The sequence below is a fragment of the Emydura macquarii genome, unplaced genomic scaffold (assembly GCF_026122565.2).
Source record: "Emydura macquarii macquarii isolate MOO-44397 ecotype Brisbane River unplaced genomic scaffold, CSIRO-AGI_Emac_v2 contig_1027, whole genome shotgun sequence".
Classification (NCBI taxonomy): Eukaryota; Metazoa; Chordata; order Testudines; family Chelidae; genus Emydura; species Emydura macquarii.
The window spans coordinates 9,141,135-9,156,681 of NW_027131164.1; the positions used below are offsets into that span (position 1 = coordinate 9,141,135).

The window sequence follows — 15,547 nt, forward strand, 5'->3', positions numbered from 1 at the left end:
CTCTTGCCCTACATTTACTATATTGAAAGCAATGGGATTTTTTTTCTCCATAAGAATTGCACAATTTGGCCCTAGATTCATTAAAGGTGTTCCAAGGCATCTTTTAATTTTTGTATTGGAGTTGTCTTTCCTTTATCTCCTTACTCAGGGCAATGGTTGCATCATCTCAGTAGCATGCTGGCAGCTTAAATAGATGTTCATTATGCAGTATTCTGTCTTTTTATTAATGTTTATTTTTGGCATGTTTAATGACTTCATATTTTAGAGTTCTTCCTTTTTTCCCTATAAACAAAATAAATATGAAGAGAAAGTTAAGGAAATGACTCATGGTATACTTAGATTGCTGAAAATACAGACTAGAAGAATTAGCAAAACCTAGGTTTCACGTCTCATAGTTTAGGATGACAGCTTCCTAGTTCAGGCAGTTGCAAAGATTCCATTAAATTCTTGTTCAACTCTCAGCTTTCTTGGTTTCATTTTCTCATTGGACTTCTAATAGTCATATATTAGTTAAAACAGTGTGCACAGTTAATATAATTATGTAGCATATTTTTATTATTTACTTTTGAATTATCATAAAAAGGCTTCATGTTTTGTACTGTGTATTTAATGGTGTTTGCCAGAAGAGGATGACTCTGAAAAGACGGTATCTTACTTACAAAACAATTACTGCTAAAATGATCAATTTGCTTGCTAAAGTTACTGCAAGAACAAAATGGTGTTGGTTTTATCTCACATATTTGTTATATTCTCATTAAGGTCTATGATGCATTAGTTGTTTAGTTATCAAGCATTTTAACATTTGTGAGGTGTCTCAAAGACCTAGGTTTTAAGACTGGTCCCTGTCCCAAACAGCTTATAATTTATTTGGACAAGACAGACACAGCACATGGGGGGAGGATACAATTTGATATAATGTGTAATGTAATATATACAGCTGAGCATCCATTCTGATTTGCCAGTAACTATTGTGCTATCCTGACCGCAAATCAAATCTACTTCTATGTACTAAATCACGCCACAATAAAATACACATACACCTGCACACATAATGACTACTGATCAGGAGCAGAACATGATTCCCTAATGAAATTTTATCGTTGTAGCTTCTTTTTAAAATAGAACAATATATGAGAACCTTGCTAATTCACACTAACGGTGGGGAGACCATTGCAGATTAACTTAAAAAAAATTAGTATGGGTCAGCTTCTTTCTGACCTGTACACTGTGGTTTATTGGGGGCAGAAAGGATGTCAAAAGTCTCTTCCCATGTGTGAATAAAAGTACTGAGCCTAGTTTTTCCTTGTGGAGCATGGAGACAAGAAGCCTTGCTGCAGTAGAAGGGTAGAGTGTGGTGGTTCTAAAAGACACCTACCTAAAGAAAAGAAAAAAAGATAGTAGATAAACTTCTGTCTAACATGGTTTTTTATTCTAACATTTTGTTTTACCTCCTTTTAATTTGCACAATATATTAATCAATGCAAAATTCTTTTTTTGCATAATCTTTGCCAAGAGTAATTTGATAATTGCAGAAAAGCACAGACATTAAAGGGAGTCTGTTTTGCTATAATATTATCACTTTTTTGGGCAAATAGTCGTAAACGGAAGGCCATTTAATATAACAAAAGTGTGGTCATATCCCAGCATGATATTCTTCCCTGCTTATATATAATCCATTATATTGTTTGAGTTTTCCATATTTTATGGAGAACAGTGCAGAGGAATGTCATGATAAAACTTATGGAAAGCTCTGGAACCAGGATAAAAGACCATGAATGTGTGCAATAGGAATCAGAAGGGAAGGAAATTGGGGGTGGACCCAACATTCTAAGTTTAAAACTTGTTCAGTACAGAGCAAGTCTTTAAATAACACCCAAAATAGTAGAGGAAACTTCCTCTCTACTTTTTTTTCTTTCCAATTGCCATTTTATGGTGGTCCAGTGGCAATGATGTAAGGAATGCTGTGTTGTAGATTCTTGCAGCTCTGTTGCCAATACACTGTCCACTAGCCTCCTGTGCAACTATTCTTCACTCATGGACAAAGTAATTGAACAGCTGTTATGGGAATCAATAAATAATTAAATTAGGGTAATACAATGCCAAATGACATGAGTTTATAGAAAATAGCCCTTGTCAAACTAACTGGATATTGTTTTTTGATAATATCACAAGTTTGGTTGAGAAAGGGAATAGTGTTTATGTAATATACTGTAATGTATCATAGAGATGTTATGCATAAAATATATGCAAGACTTACACATAGCATAGATGAGTGTATGTGGAGAGAGGTCCAAGGTGAAGATGACACTCAGGTTATGGGCCTTAGTAATAAGGTCACAGTCTATACCTACATATGAACAAATCTGAAACAGGGCTGTCAGTCTTGCCAACAAAGATATAACAAGATCCAATGGCTGGAATTTGAAGCTAGACAAATGTATAGGGCACAAGGTTTTAGCAGTGAGGTTAATTTAACCATTAGAACAACTTACCAAGGTTGTGGTTTATTCTCCATCTTTGGAAATCTTTAAATCAGGATTGGATCTTTTTCTAAAACATATACTCATTTTCAGACACAAATATTGGATTTGAAGCAGGGGTTAATTCAGGGAAGTTCTGTGGCCTCTGTTATGCAGGAGGTCAAACCAGATGATAACAATAGTTCCTTCCCAGTGCTGTTTTTTCCACCCCGTCTCTTCATCCCTGTCCCATTCTCCTCACCTAGTCGATCCCAGTCTCCACTTCTCAAGATTGTCGTCCCAGTCCCTGTTCCAAGCATGGGGGAACTAGAGCTGTTCAGAAAGGGTCACCGGAATTTTTTAATATTGGGAAAATGTATTTTTCCCTAGCCTTGTTCTTGAAAATGGCTGAACCATTTTGACTGAAATGTTCCAAAATGTCAGCCTGAGACAGACAACGGCATAGAAAATTTCAGCCCACACAGTTATAGTTTAGCAAACTTATAAGCAACTGAAGACAGGGTCTTATAATGGGAATTTTCAGGTGATTTTAATTGGTGGAGCTACCAGCCCCCATTTCTGTTATATCCCTAGAATTATGTTTAAGCCAAAAAAAACCCAAGACCATCCATCCAATGTATATATGTGTGTGTATATATATGTGTATATATATATATAATACGTATAGATGTAAATATGTGCAGTAGATGGTAATTTCTCCCCCACCTTCACCCTCCCCCCGATCTAACCCTACTGCCTCTGTCTACTTTAAATTCTTTTAATTACCACCCACAGTGTATTAAATATGGCTCTGTGGCTTCCTTCTCTGAGATCTCTATTCCTGGCCCTAACTTCCTCTACCAGAGGTCTACTGTCAGGTTCCTTGTATTCAAAGTGAAGTCTGTTGATCACATGTGCCCCACTGACTTAGTAGAAATGAACCTATAACTTTCTGCAAGGTTCTAACACTTATTAAGAAGATGAGCAGATGATGTATCTCACAGTCCTGTTACAAGGAAGTACAATAATACAGTAGCAACTGATAGTATTTCTAGTGCGTTAACCATGTTCTGACCAGTTCTGTCCTCTTCATATCAGACACGCTCAACTTCCTCCACATTGCTGATTCCATGGTGTTAAATTTTCAGAATGTTTTAATTTGTGGACTACCAGAAAGGGCTTTGAGAACCATGTATTCCACAAATTAGTTTGAGAGCTACTGTACTAAAGGGCAGTGTGTGTGCTAACTCACTTGTATAAATGCTGTTTGTGAAACAAATACTTCATACTACTTTACTCTGAAATTAATATTAATTCAGGGGTATGTTTTCAAAGGCACCTAACTGCCATTTTTGCCTAAGTCTCATTAATGGTCAATGAGAGTTTGATGCCTAACTCCTATTATTGCCCTTGAAAATCTCTCCTTAATATTTTGATGCCTTTTCCTATGGGAATTTTTATTTATCTCGCACAAACAATTACAGTATGATAGAATTGTAATGTGTTTTACTTCTGAGAATAAAACAAAGAAATAAAACTAATTTGAATAGCTGTTTCTGAGTTTGTGTGTGGGACAAAGTAACAATACCTTTTCTAGCTTAAATATTTTTCTTACTGACTTTTTTCTATGAATCTTAATGTGACTAATTGTTTTGTTTTCTCTTGCTGTGTTTTATGGTTCTACCCTAACAAGAACACTTGAAGAAAATGTGTATAAGATTGCTCTTTCTTTGGCTCAACGTTACAGTGTTCCACTTTGGGAAGTTTATATGACACATCTGGAGTTTCTATTCACTGACAGTGGGTGAGTGTTGAAGTTCATCTGAATTCATTTACAGTTCTGTTCTATTGAGGTATGACCCACTGCAAGAGAATTCTCATGGCAGAAAGAAGCAGATTTTGTTAACTAGATTTGCTTTACTTTCACATAGGACACATCACATTTTCTGTACATTTACATTTTAATCAACCTTAATTAGCCATAAAAGGATGACAAGAAGATTTAAAAGGCTCTTCAAGGCTTCATGAGCTCCCATCTTCTCTTCTATTGTTGTTCTTACCAGTCTTTTGGGCTTTGGCTCAATGTACAAGTTCCTACGGACTTCTTCAGTGTTTAGGTCTCCATTCCCAATAAGCCCTGACATCACCAAAGACAAAGCATTTCTTCTCATGCCTTAGCTTCTTAAAATTATTTTATAATACGGAATTACTTTTTTCCAAATGACTATCAACGCACTAATGACTGAAACATTAAATATTTTATTGAATTTTGAAAGTAATATGTTATATTCTTCAAGCAGTTCTAGAAGGTTCTTGTGTTTCTCAAAACTCATGCATGCGGGGAGGATTCAGGTGGCCTGCTAAACGATACAGAAATGTATATGCTGCATTCCTGAAGATTTCATGATGGTCATTACAATGACCATGTGTATGGTTAACAGTAGAAAAAAATTAAAAAAAATGAAAAGTAGGAGAAAACGTAACATAAAAGAAAGTTGCTATGACGTCTGTGTGCCTAAGACAAATAAATGCAAATTGTCTGCAGTTTGTTTGTGAAACAGATGATGTACTAAAAACAATTTAAAATGTGCAAATTTTAAAATATTGAGTTATTTGGCTTTAGCACCCACCAAAGCGGTGGGGCTGGAGCAGCAGTCTAGCTAGCAGAAGCAGCGACAGAGCTGAAGCAGCGGTTGGCAGCCGCGTCTGTTAGTGTTTCCCCTCTCTCTCCCCCGTATTTTTAGTAAAAGTCACGGGCAAGTCCAAGCTTCCATGAATTTTTGTTTATTGCCCACAACCATGTCTTTTGCTAACAGTACCCATGACAAAATCTTAACCTTCGTTATAATTTATCACTGTACACAGGAATTAGTCATGTTACATAAGCTTCAACTTCTTCATATAGGGCTTGATCCTCTGTGCATTAAAATCAATGGTAATAATTTCACTGACTTCAGTGACAGTAGGATCAGACTCCTAGTTGTTATCACTGTGCCTCTTCTAGTTAATAGCCAAAATTATATTTATAGATCTATATGTATTAATACTACACTATCTATCTATCTATATATTTATTTATTTCTCATCTCCATAATGTTATTCACATGAGGTTCTCAGTGTTTACAGAAACACCTTTTATCAAAGGACTTTGTAGCAGTTTTACAGAACTGGGTCCAGTTTACGAGATTATGTCCAATACTTACACTGGTTGCAAAAAGGATGCTTTTATTTCTAATTCTGATTGGTTTGAATTCCTCACATGTGTAACAACAACCTTGTGAGGCAGGTAAATATTATATACCCCTTTTTAAAAATGGGTAATCTGAGACAATGTGAGGCTATGCACTTGTCCTTCTAGCAGGTTCGAATGACAGGCCCTTGGTGTAAATATAGCACAAAAGGCCCTTGGTGTAAATATAGCACAAAAGAAATGAACCAGGACAACTCTGATCTGTTGTTTTGAAAGTCATGACTAGGCCAGTTTCAGTAAAAAACTGAAGATGTTTTAAATTTGAAATCATTAATGCAGCCATAGCTTTCAGTATCACTTGCACCCCTTTTAACATTAACTATTAACTAAAACGCATTAAAAGTCACCATACTTTATAAAACTGTTATCAGTTATATATATATATATCAGCTATACAAAACTGTTCTCAGTGGTGGCAGATGACAGAACAAGGAGCAACGGTCTCAAGTTGCAGTGGGGGAGGTCTAGGTTGGACATTAGGAAAAAGTTTTTCACTAGGAGGGTGGTGAAGCACTGGAATGGGTTACCTAGGGAGGTGGTGGAATCTCCATCTTTAGAGGTTTTTAAGCTGAGGCTTGACAAAGCCCTGGCTGGGATGATATAGCTGAGGTTAGTCCTGCTTTGAGCAGTGGGTTGGACTAGATGATCTCCTGAGGTCTCTTCCAACTCTAATATTCTATGATTCTAAAACATGAGACATAAGAGATAAAACCACTTAGGTACAGAGTGGAGAAGTTGAAGATGGAGCAACAGTCTGGATTTTTCTCTCAAAAAAAATAACAGAAAAAAAGCTACAGCCCTTAATTTCCAATATGTTCCTATATTTTTTATTTCATTAAAAGAAATTAGACACAAGGGATGAAATCCTGGACCCACTGAAGTAAATGACAAAGCTTCCACTGGCTTGAGTAGGGCTAGGAGATCACATTAGGTTTTCATTACAATTTCTACCATTTTATTCATTCTGGCATCTATGAATTAGTATTCATAGAAGGCTATAATAAGTGAAATACAAAATAAGGATCCTTTTTTCCAAATGAAATTCAAAAATGTATCTTAAAAAATTGATGTATAATAATATGACACTGAATATGAACATGTTTTTGTTGTACAATAATCTCATTTTAAGGGTGATTGACAACATGTGACTATTACTGAATAATTCACTCTGGAGATTATTGTATTAATAATGCATTCTTAGTTATGTATTCATGTTGAAATGAAAACAAGTTTATTCTAAGAGTTAATCTTTGTTAGACAAATATGCAATATTTGTATAAGCCACTTTATGGACAGAATCTGAAAAAAGAGATCCACACATTTTGTACTAATAATCATTTAGTTGATTAGCTGCTGACAGTAATGATCACATGATACTGTATGTGCTATGAATCAGAATTTGTGGTGATGATTACCTAAGTTAAATTTACATTTTATGTTCTAAAAGGAAAGATAACTGCTTCTTCCTATAGAAACTATTGAAAAGGACTGTTGATCACAGACGTCTAAAACATGTTGGCGCATTGTAATTTAGTGAACAGGGAGGTTTCAGTATTTATCAAGTGTCAGTAAATGTATTCAAGTATCTGTCTTGACAAGGTAATTAAACAAAAAGTGCAGATTCAGGAAGATTTAACTGTGTGCCCAAATTTAGCCAATAACTTAAACTTTGGCTACAGTCAGAAAGGAAAAAAACAGAATCTTATTTTATGAGAACTGCAGAGCCAATACAGCTATGAAAGAACAAGGTAGAAACATGGTCGTAAGCATCATTGTCTAAATTGTCAATTGTTCTATATGTAGAAACTTTATTACAGTAAAAGGTACCACCATAATTCCAACTGAAACAAGATTGAGTGCAGTTTTTACTGTGAGAAAAATCATCTTTAGGATTGAAAACTAGGCATGTTCTATTTGGAAATCACAGATAAATATGAAACATCTTAATGTTGCTACTCCAGAGACAGTATGTACAATATAACTCCATTTCAATAAACAAGAAGAGATGGAAAACATCTGACTTGTTAGACATGTACTGTGGGTTAAATACTTTAGATTTGAGCTTGTCAAAGTTACATTTGCAGCACATGCTAATCTAGACATTTTCTTTTTGGTTTTAATTCTGTCTGCATCTGTAATGTTATTGTTTAGTTGTTCTTATCTGTACTGAGCTATTTCAAGAGATCTCTGGTCTTCCTGGTATTCTAAGTGTCATTTTCATTTTTAGTTAAATTCAGTGATCATCACTGGTACGTTGACTGATGTGGAAAGTGATATGCATAGAGTTTATACAGAATTGGCAGTAGTATGACAGGTTTCCTCATCCTTCCCATAGATGTTTCTCAGTGCTGTTGCACAGGGCTCTGCCCAAAGCATGAGAAGATAGTTGAATCTTCAGGTTCATTATGTCTCTGGAGAAATGCATCAATTCGCTTACAAAATGCCAATTTTAGTGACTGAATATATTTGAAAGATTAGGCTGTCTGAAGATACCCTCCATATGGGGACAATATGCTGCACTTGCAGGGGAATGGATACTATGATCTAAGCATTCGCTATGAACCACATCTATTGCTAGTGTAAACTAGTATGAAATCAACAAAGCCCCAGTCTGGCACAAAGTTATTTCACAGGGAGAACCTTGCAGCTTCCTGGCCCAAATCATTTGACATGTCGCCAACAGTCCAGCAGATATTAACTTTCTGGTCATTCCTGAATTAAACAAGTGATCTAAAGCTATATATACCATTACCATTTCCATTAAGTGACCAAGTCCTCTGATTTTATTGTAAATCAGAAGCATTAATATATCATGTTTCATGTGCCATATGTACATTGTAGATAATAAATATCCTAATTCTACTCTTTATGCCCATGCGTGTGCATATTCCTTTTTTATAATGTAAAGGTTCTTGCCATTTAAAAAAGAAATTTGGATAGCAAAATCAGGCAATTCATAATATGGAATAATTACCTTTTTTAATTGATTTTATTTTAAAACTTAAACTGTAAAAGTTCCATTTCCTTACTTTGTAAAACTTAAAAACTGCCAAAATCTTGCTCCATGATGAAGAACCCATCCGCCAAGTTTCATCTTAAAGCTGATTTTTTTGCAGCAAACTATAAACCCTGAAAATAAATGTTTATTATGGAAATGGTGATCCAATGCCTTTGATACCTTCAGTGATGACATTGGCATGTGGAACTATGAAAAATGCTGTTGTGACTAATATGACTCTCTATACATTGAAAAATCATGTCTAAATAGGTAGTTTGTTACCCAGACTCTCTTCCTCCTGTTGCAAGAGCATGAATTATTTTAAAAATTCTTAAATATTTGGGATTACTTTTTACACTTCAGACATATGTACATTAAGTAGTATTCACACTTCAAAGTATGTTTTTGCTTGAATAAAAGAAAATGAGATGTTGTGTCTTGTATACATTCAAATGGAAGAGGCATTTAATTTCCTTGAGTGTCCAAACTTTAAAGCAATATTTTGTTTTATACACAGCTTATCTACTATAGAAATAGAAGACAGAGCACAAAGTCTTGGTCTCTTTGAGACTTTGAAAACCAACCCTGAAGCCCTACATGAACACATGGCGAAATATGTATACCCGGGTATTCAAGGCATAGATCACCAGCGGTTGATTTATTATTTTACTCTCCTCGAAAACTGTGGTTGTTCAGAATTTGTGAAGCATGCTATCAAACCTGAAACTCACATACGGCTGCTGAAAAAATTCAAGGCAGTTGCACCAGGTATGAGATTTATTGGTTTTGTACTTTATATCTGTAGTTACTTATCACATTTATTCAGTTTTCTCAGTATTGACAAGGTCATACTTTCTGGTTTCAAATGATCATATTCTCTTTTATAAGTATATCAGATAGATCCAGGGAGCTCAATAGGTTTCTTATGTCTCAGAGGAAAATTAACCTTTTCTTTTTGGATTTATTACATGTTTAGATTAGTCTTTCATAGGAAGCTGAGGCGAAATGCATTGCTGAAAAAATTTGCAAACAGCATTTTGATATTTCTACTCTAGTAAATGTTAAATATTTAGCTTATACAATGTGATGTAAATATTAAATGTATCTTTGCATAATTAAAATGAAATTCTCCATTCTGCAAAAATATGGGTTACAGTATATGAAGAGTCTTAAAAAACAAACAAACAAAAACCCAAGCTCTTGAATAACATACTGTGGGCAGAAATGTAGGTCATGTTAAATTTTGCTCTTTTAAAACTATTTAAAATGCATTCTGCATATTAGTGTACCTTTCAAAAATCTTAATTGTATAATATATACTGTCATAAATGTTAAGCATTTTTCTTTAAAAGTATGTCATTTCTTTAATAATGTTTGATTTTACTTTATTCTTCAGAAAAGGATAGAATTTTAACTAGTATTTTTTACCCTTCCTAGCAACAGGCATTTATATAATTATATTTTTAAGCAGAGCTAATAGCGTCCCCTATTAAAGTTCCTGAAACTTCCCATTGTAAGATTCTGTTTTCAGTTGCTTATAACTGCCAGTTTTAATTGTTTGTGCTGAAACTTGATATGGTAGGTGTCTGCCTCAAGCTGAATGTTTTTAGAAAACACTTCAGTCGACAAGATGGATCTACTCCGGGAATGAATGAGGGTTGCATAAATGACGTGTTCTTTTGTCTCATGTTGCAGAAGTTGGAAGGTGTGTTGTAAATAATACAGGGGATTGCAAGAAGAGAAAGGACTATCTCATAGTTTAGATAGTCGAATGCTGCCTTAGATAATTGGATTCTATCCCTGCCTTTGCCACAGAGTTCCTATGTGAAGCTAAGCAAGTCACTTTAAACTAAATTTTTCAGAGGTCACCACTAATTGTGTGTGTTCCTCATTTTTTCAGTGCTCAATTTGGTCACGTGAAGTCTGATTTGCAGAAGTGCGTAATCTTCACAGCTGCAACTGAAGTCAATGTTTTCAATGTACAAAGTGCTTTATAATGCTAAGAGCTCTTACCAAAAAAAGGGGGGGCCTAATCGAAAAGCATCTCAAATTGAGCAACCAAAATTAGTGGATATGTTTGACCATAATCTCTGTGCCTCAACCCCCCCAGCTGTAATATGGAGATAATAGTACTACCTTATCTCACAGGAGTATTGTGAAGATGGATTGATTAATTAAGCACTGAGATGCTAGAGTAATGAAGGCCATAGGAAAGACCATAAATATATTAATAATTCTGTCTTTATGGCAGAGTTTGAACAGTGTGCTGTAAATTAAGGCCTGGGGCTATACACAATCAGCTATGGGGACAAAACAGAATATTGAATACTGCTCATTCAGTGAGCACAGTCTGTCTCTGCACTGAATGAGGCCAGGGATCCTTTGGAAAAAATAGCATGTAATCATGAAATTAAAATCTATCATAATAAATACATACAAAGGGGCCAAATTAAGATTGTACAAATAGCTTTAATTGTGATATTTCCTAATTTCTGAGTATTTGACTTTGCAGCCTTAATAATGTTCTTATACTGTAGTTTTGTATGCAATATGTATATATAAAACACCTGTGTACATGCACGTTTACTCCTCACGTGGTACTAGCAACTCACACTCCCCCTTTTCAATTGCTTATATCTTCCACCATAAAAGCCAAATTTTCAATTTTTGTAAGTGATTTTTTGAAAGTTTGAGCATTTTTTTCTATTCTCAATTAAATGTACATTTAAAAAATTATCATCAAAATTTTGCCTTTGGATGACTCACTTGGCTAAGCCTAAAAACATCAAAATGAGCTTACTTTCCGGACATATTTCACTTATAAACTAAGCCAACTCTGAAGAAATGTGATGAATCTTTTTAAAAATAGCACTTGTTTCTTTGTCTCTCCTTCGCTTTTTTTAATCATTCAGCACATTTCAAGTACATCCAGTTCCATTAGTTCAGAGTTGAGGCTTGGAGCTTGCAAAACGTATAAACTGCACAGAGAAAGCTGTGGAGAGCCATTAACAAAGGCCCAAGATCAAGGAATTTAAAAGTCCCAAGCTGAACGTATCTACATTTCTTTATTTGTGTGTGTGTTCATTCTAAATTGGGAAATTACATGCAAAAACGAGCTGTTATAACATTTCTGCTGAAATAGCAAGAATTTAGAGGTCAAGAAATTGCAGAAGTTAAGGTTGTTCCAGCAACTTTATCTCTGTCATGGTGTAAATAGTATTGGCTAATCTGTCTTGTTTTATGGAAATATTTAATATATTATTGATTTGTTGTCAATGTATATCACAATATGATGTCCGACTTACCATTCTGGGAGCGTCTTAAAATTGCATTTCTTGGATGGTGAGTACTTGTGTTTTTCGTCTTGATCCTGCACTGTTGCTAGGGTCCCCCCCCCCTCATTTAACACAATAATATCATTATAATTTGTACAGCACCATAAATGTGCATAGCATTGTAAAGACAAAGTCCCTGCCCTGAGGAGCTTGCAGTCTATGGCTCCCTGAGCTCAATGAGACTACTCATGTACTGAAGTTAAGCATCTGTAAGACTTTCTAGAATTGGGACTTAAGTAAAAGGAAAATGTAAGAAGGATGTAGATAAACATATTTGGCAAGAGAGAGTATGGGGCTGAAGGGAAGGGCTCTAATATAAAATAATGTTACTGAAGATGTTCCACCACTCTCTCAGGGTTTGTTTACTTTCGTTCACAGATAGGTACACTAAGGCTTTGTCTTTACTGACACACACTGTTTTTATAGTAAGATAACTAACATGATTGTTATCTTACTGTAAAATCCTATATGGAGACAAGGAATTTGTAGTTTTTCCCACAAAGTAGCTAGAGAAGGTCAGCAGTACATCTCTGGCAATGGTTGACCTTGTCTAGTTTACCTCGCTGTAAAAGTACAGTGTCTTATCTCCATTGTGTTTTTACATGCAACAACATTTTTCCCATGGTAAAAACATACTTTTTGTCAACGAAGACAGAGCAGGAGAATCATGTTTTGTAGGCTTTACAGGAATATATGTGTATTTGTAGCCATAGATGTATCTATATAGGCATTTGCTTATCTAGGGATATGTGTTTCCAAACTGTATATGTTGGTATGGGACTTTAGCCCTTTTTTTTTTTTTTAAATATTAATTGATTGACTGCCATCGTTAGGAGTTTAAACCTGTTGACTATCAGCACATAGAGGCATCAACAGCTCTTTCTCCTTTACACTCTGTCAATATGCATCCATCGTAAATTAGAATGGACTTTGTCTGGAAAAGGCATGGGGATGATGGTTCTGTCAGTGCTCTTTCAGTACTTGCATTTTTGTACATAGAATGCCCATTACGGTCATAGATGTTGAATAGATGCAACTTTAATAACTACTTTGTTTTTCTCTTTCTGTCAATAGGTCTCAATTACAAAAAACTAACAGATGAAACTGTGAGCCCTCTGGGAGTCTTGCAGCCCATCCTTACAAGTCAGAACATCTTATCCATTTCCAAACTTGCTCCCAAAATCCCTGAGAAAGATGGCAGTATGCTCTCGCCAAGCTCTGTTTACACCACCTGGTTACAAAAACTCTTCTGGAATGGTGATCGCCAGCTCATTAAAAAAACACCAGAAACAATACCAGAATGGTTATGTGCATATGATATGTGTGCAAAGTACTTCGATAGACTCTACGCAGGAGATATTATCACTTTAATTGATGACATTACCTTTTCTTCAAAGGCCATCACCAAGGTAAATATAATGCCTTTTATGAAAGAATTGCAAATTTAGTTAAGCTGTTTAGATAAAAAGCTAAAAAAAAAAAAAAAAAAATCTTTTATTTTCATCACCTTTTCTTCTAGGGAAATGTTGAATTAATGCTCTGTATTAAAAAACAAAAACAAACAAAAAACCCAAACCTGCATTTTCATGTCTAAAATTCCTTCTGTGGGAAGAAGATTTGTGTTTTAATTTTACGTTTTTATCAACCTCAATTGATGATAGGTTCATCCTCCCAGTGAAAGAAATAATTCCATGGTCCTCCAAAGCGTCCAAGATCCAGGCCTAGCAAAGAAATAGGGAAATGTTTTTCACTAGTGCAAAACTGAAAACGTATATTTGCTCCAGGTTTCTGTTAGCTCCAAACCCAAGGATAATGGTCTGCATTCCTTGGATTGGTTAGAGCTCTAATTTACTACCAGGACATGACAACTCAATGTAGAATGAATTTCTGATACCCTTTTCATGGCCTACATTACAGTATGTATGAGTTACAATATATATGAGTCCAAAAAATATCTAATGCCACATTTTTCATATGGCTAAAGGCCTGCTATTAGAATGTCCTACAAGAGGACGTTATTTCTAGGACCCAGTCTCATTCTACTGTTATCTTTAGTTACTTCTTCCATAAGGGCTTCTTATGAGGCAACCTGTAAAGTAAGGTCACCTGAGCCTCATTTCCAACCTTTGCTACCAGGCTCTATGGCAAGTAGGGCAAAAGCCTCACACATTACCTTTGATTTCAGAATCCTGAGGGATATTCGTTCTAACTCTGTATCTTAAAGAAGAGGATGATGAAAATTCTTCCTTCTCCTTATTTCCTGGAGTTATTTATACTGGTTAATCAGTTGTCATTTCCTCTTTTTTTGGTTATTACTGTTTACTATTTCCCAGCAGCTCATTCAAATTGGTCTATGACCTCTCTGCTTTTTTCTACACTAGTATTTGCTTGGTCAGAATTTCCACGATCTGTAGCAGCAGTTGAAGCACTAGTGTAAACAAGGTGTGACTAGTATTGAAATAACTGTCATGTAGCCCAATTGGTTTCAACACCTCTAGCTACGTTCTTCAAGTCTACCTCTTTCTCATAAGACATAACAATGATCCAAGTAGCCCAGTATCTTGTCTGGAGACAGTGGCCAGTGCTAGATACTTCAGAGGGAATGGACAGAACAGGGCAATTGTTAAGTGATCGGCTGTCATCCAGTCCCAGCTACTGACAATCAGAGGTTTAGAGAAACCACAGCATGGGGTTGTGTCCCTGACCATCTTGGCTAATATTCATTGATGGATCTATTCTGTCAGGGTAACTGGTTTGGTGGATAAGGGGAATGCAGTGGACATAATATACCTGGGACTTCTGCAAGGCTTTTGACACAGTCCCACATAACATTCCAATAAATAAGCTGGAGAAATTTGGTTTATTTCTCTTCCTCTCTTCAACGCATCAGCTTGTCCTGCACCATGTTCAACTATAGCATTTTCCTCTTACCCTCTTAACACACCTGTCCACTCACTAACGCTTCTCAGACCATCTAGTCCAGGCACTCACTTTCATTTCTAGCCTGGAACCCTGAATGTTCATTGTTATTAAACTCTGCTTCTCTGATGTGCTGCTGGACTGAAATAGGCAAGACAAGATTGTGATGGGATATGGAAGGAATGTTGTCCTCATTAGGGTGGATGCTGTTTGTTACTGGCTCTTTAGTGTTCGCTGTTGTTTAGCTGACTCAGTGCTTCGGTGATTTCCCCCCTTCACTAACTCTGCCTAACTGAATGGAGAGAAAAATGCATCCTTGTTATGCTTAAGAACATAAGAACAGCCATTCAGGGTCAGACCAATGGTCCATCTAGCCCAATATCTTTTCTTCCAGCAGTGGACAATGCCAGGTGCTTCAGAGGGAATGAATAGAATCGGTAATCATCAAGTGATCCATCCTGCTGACCATTCCCAGCCTCTGGCAAACAGCAATCCTTGCCTATCCTGATTAATAGCCATTGATGGATTGATATATCGTACATGAACTTATCTAGTTCTTTTTTGAACCCCATTATAGTCTTGGCCT

General features: G+C 35.8%; 1 protein-coding gene across 3 annotated transcripts in view; it reads left to right on the forward strand.

Annotated features, from left to right (window-relative positions):
• NBAS (NBAS subunit of NRZ tethering complex) overlaps positions 1–15,547 on the forward strand; it is a 370,484-nt gene that overhangs the window by 230,390 nt on the left and 124,547 nt on the right. For all 3 annotated transcript variants that reach the window (XM_067544745.1, XM_067544747.1, XM_067544746.1), the window contains exons 42-44: positions 4,153–4,263; positions 9,225–9,475; positions 13,117–13,451. In XM_067544745.1, coding sequence (XP_067400846.1) covers positions 4,153–4,263; positions 9,225–9,475; positions 13,117–13,451 — 697 coding nt within the window. The remainder of the gene's footprint in view (positions 1–4,152; positions 4,264–9,224; positions 9,476–13,116; positions 13,452–15,547) is intronic.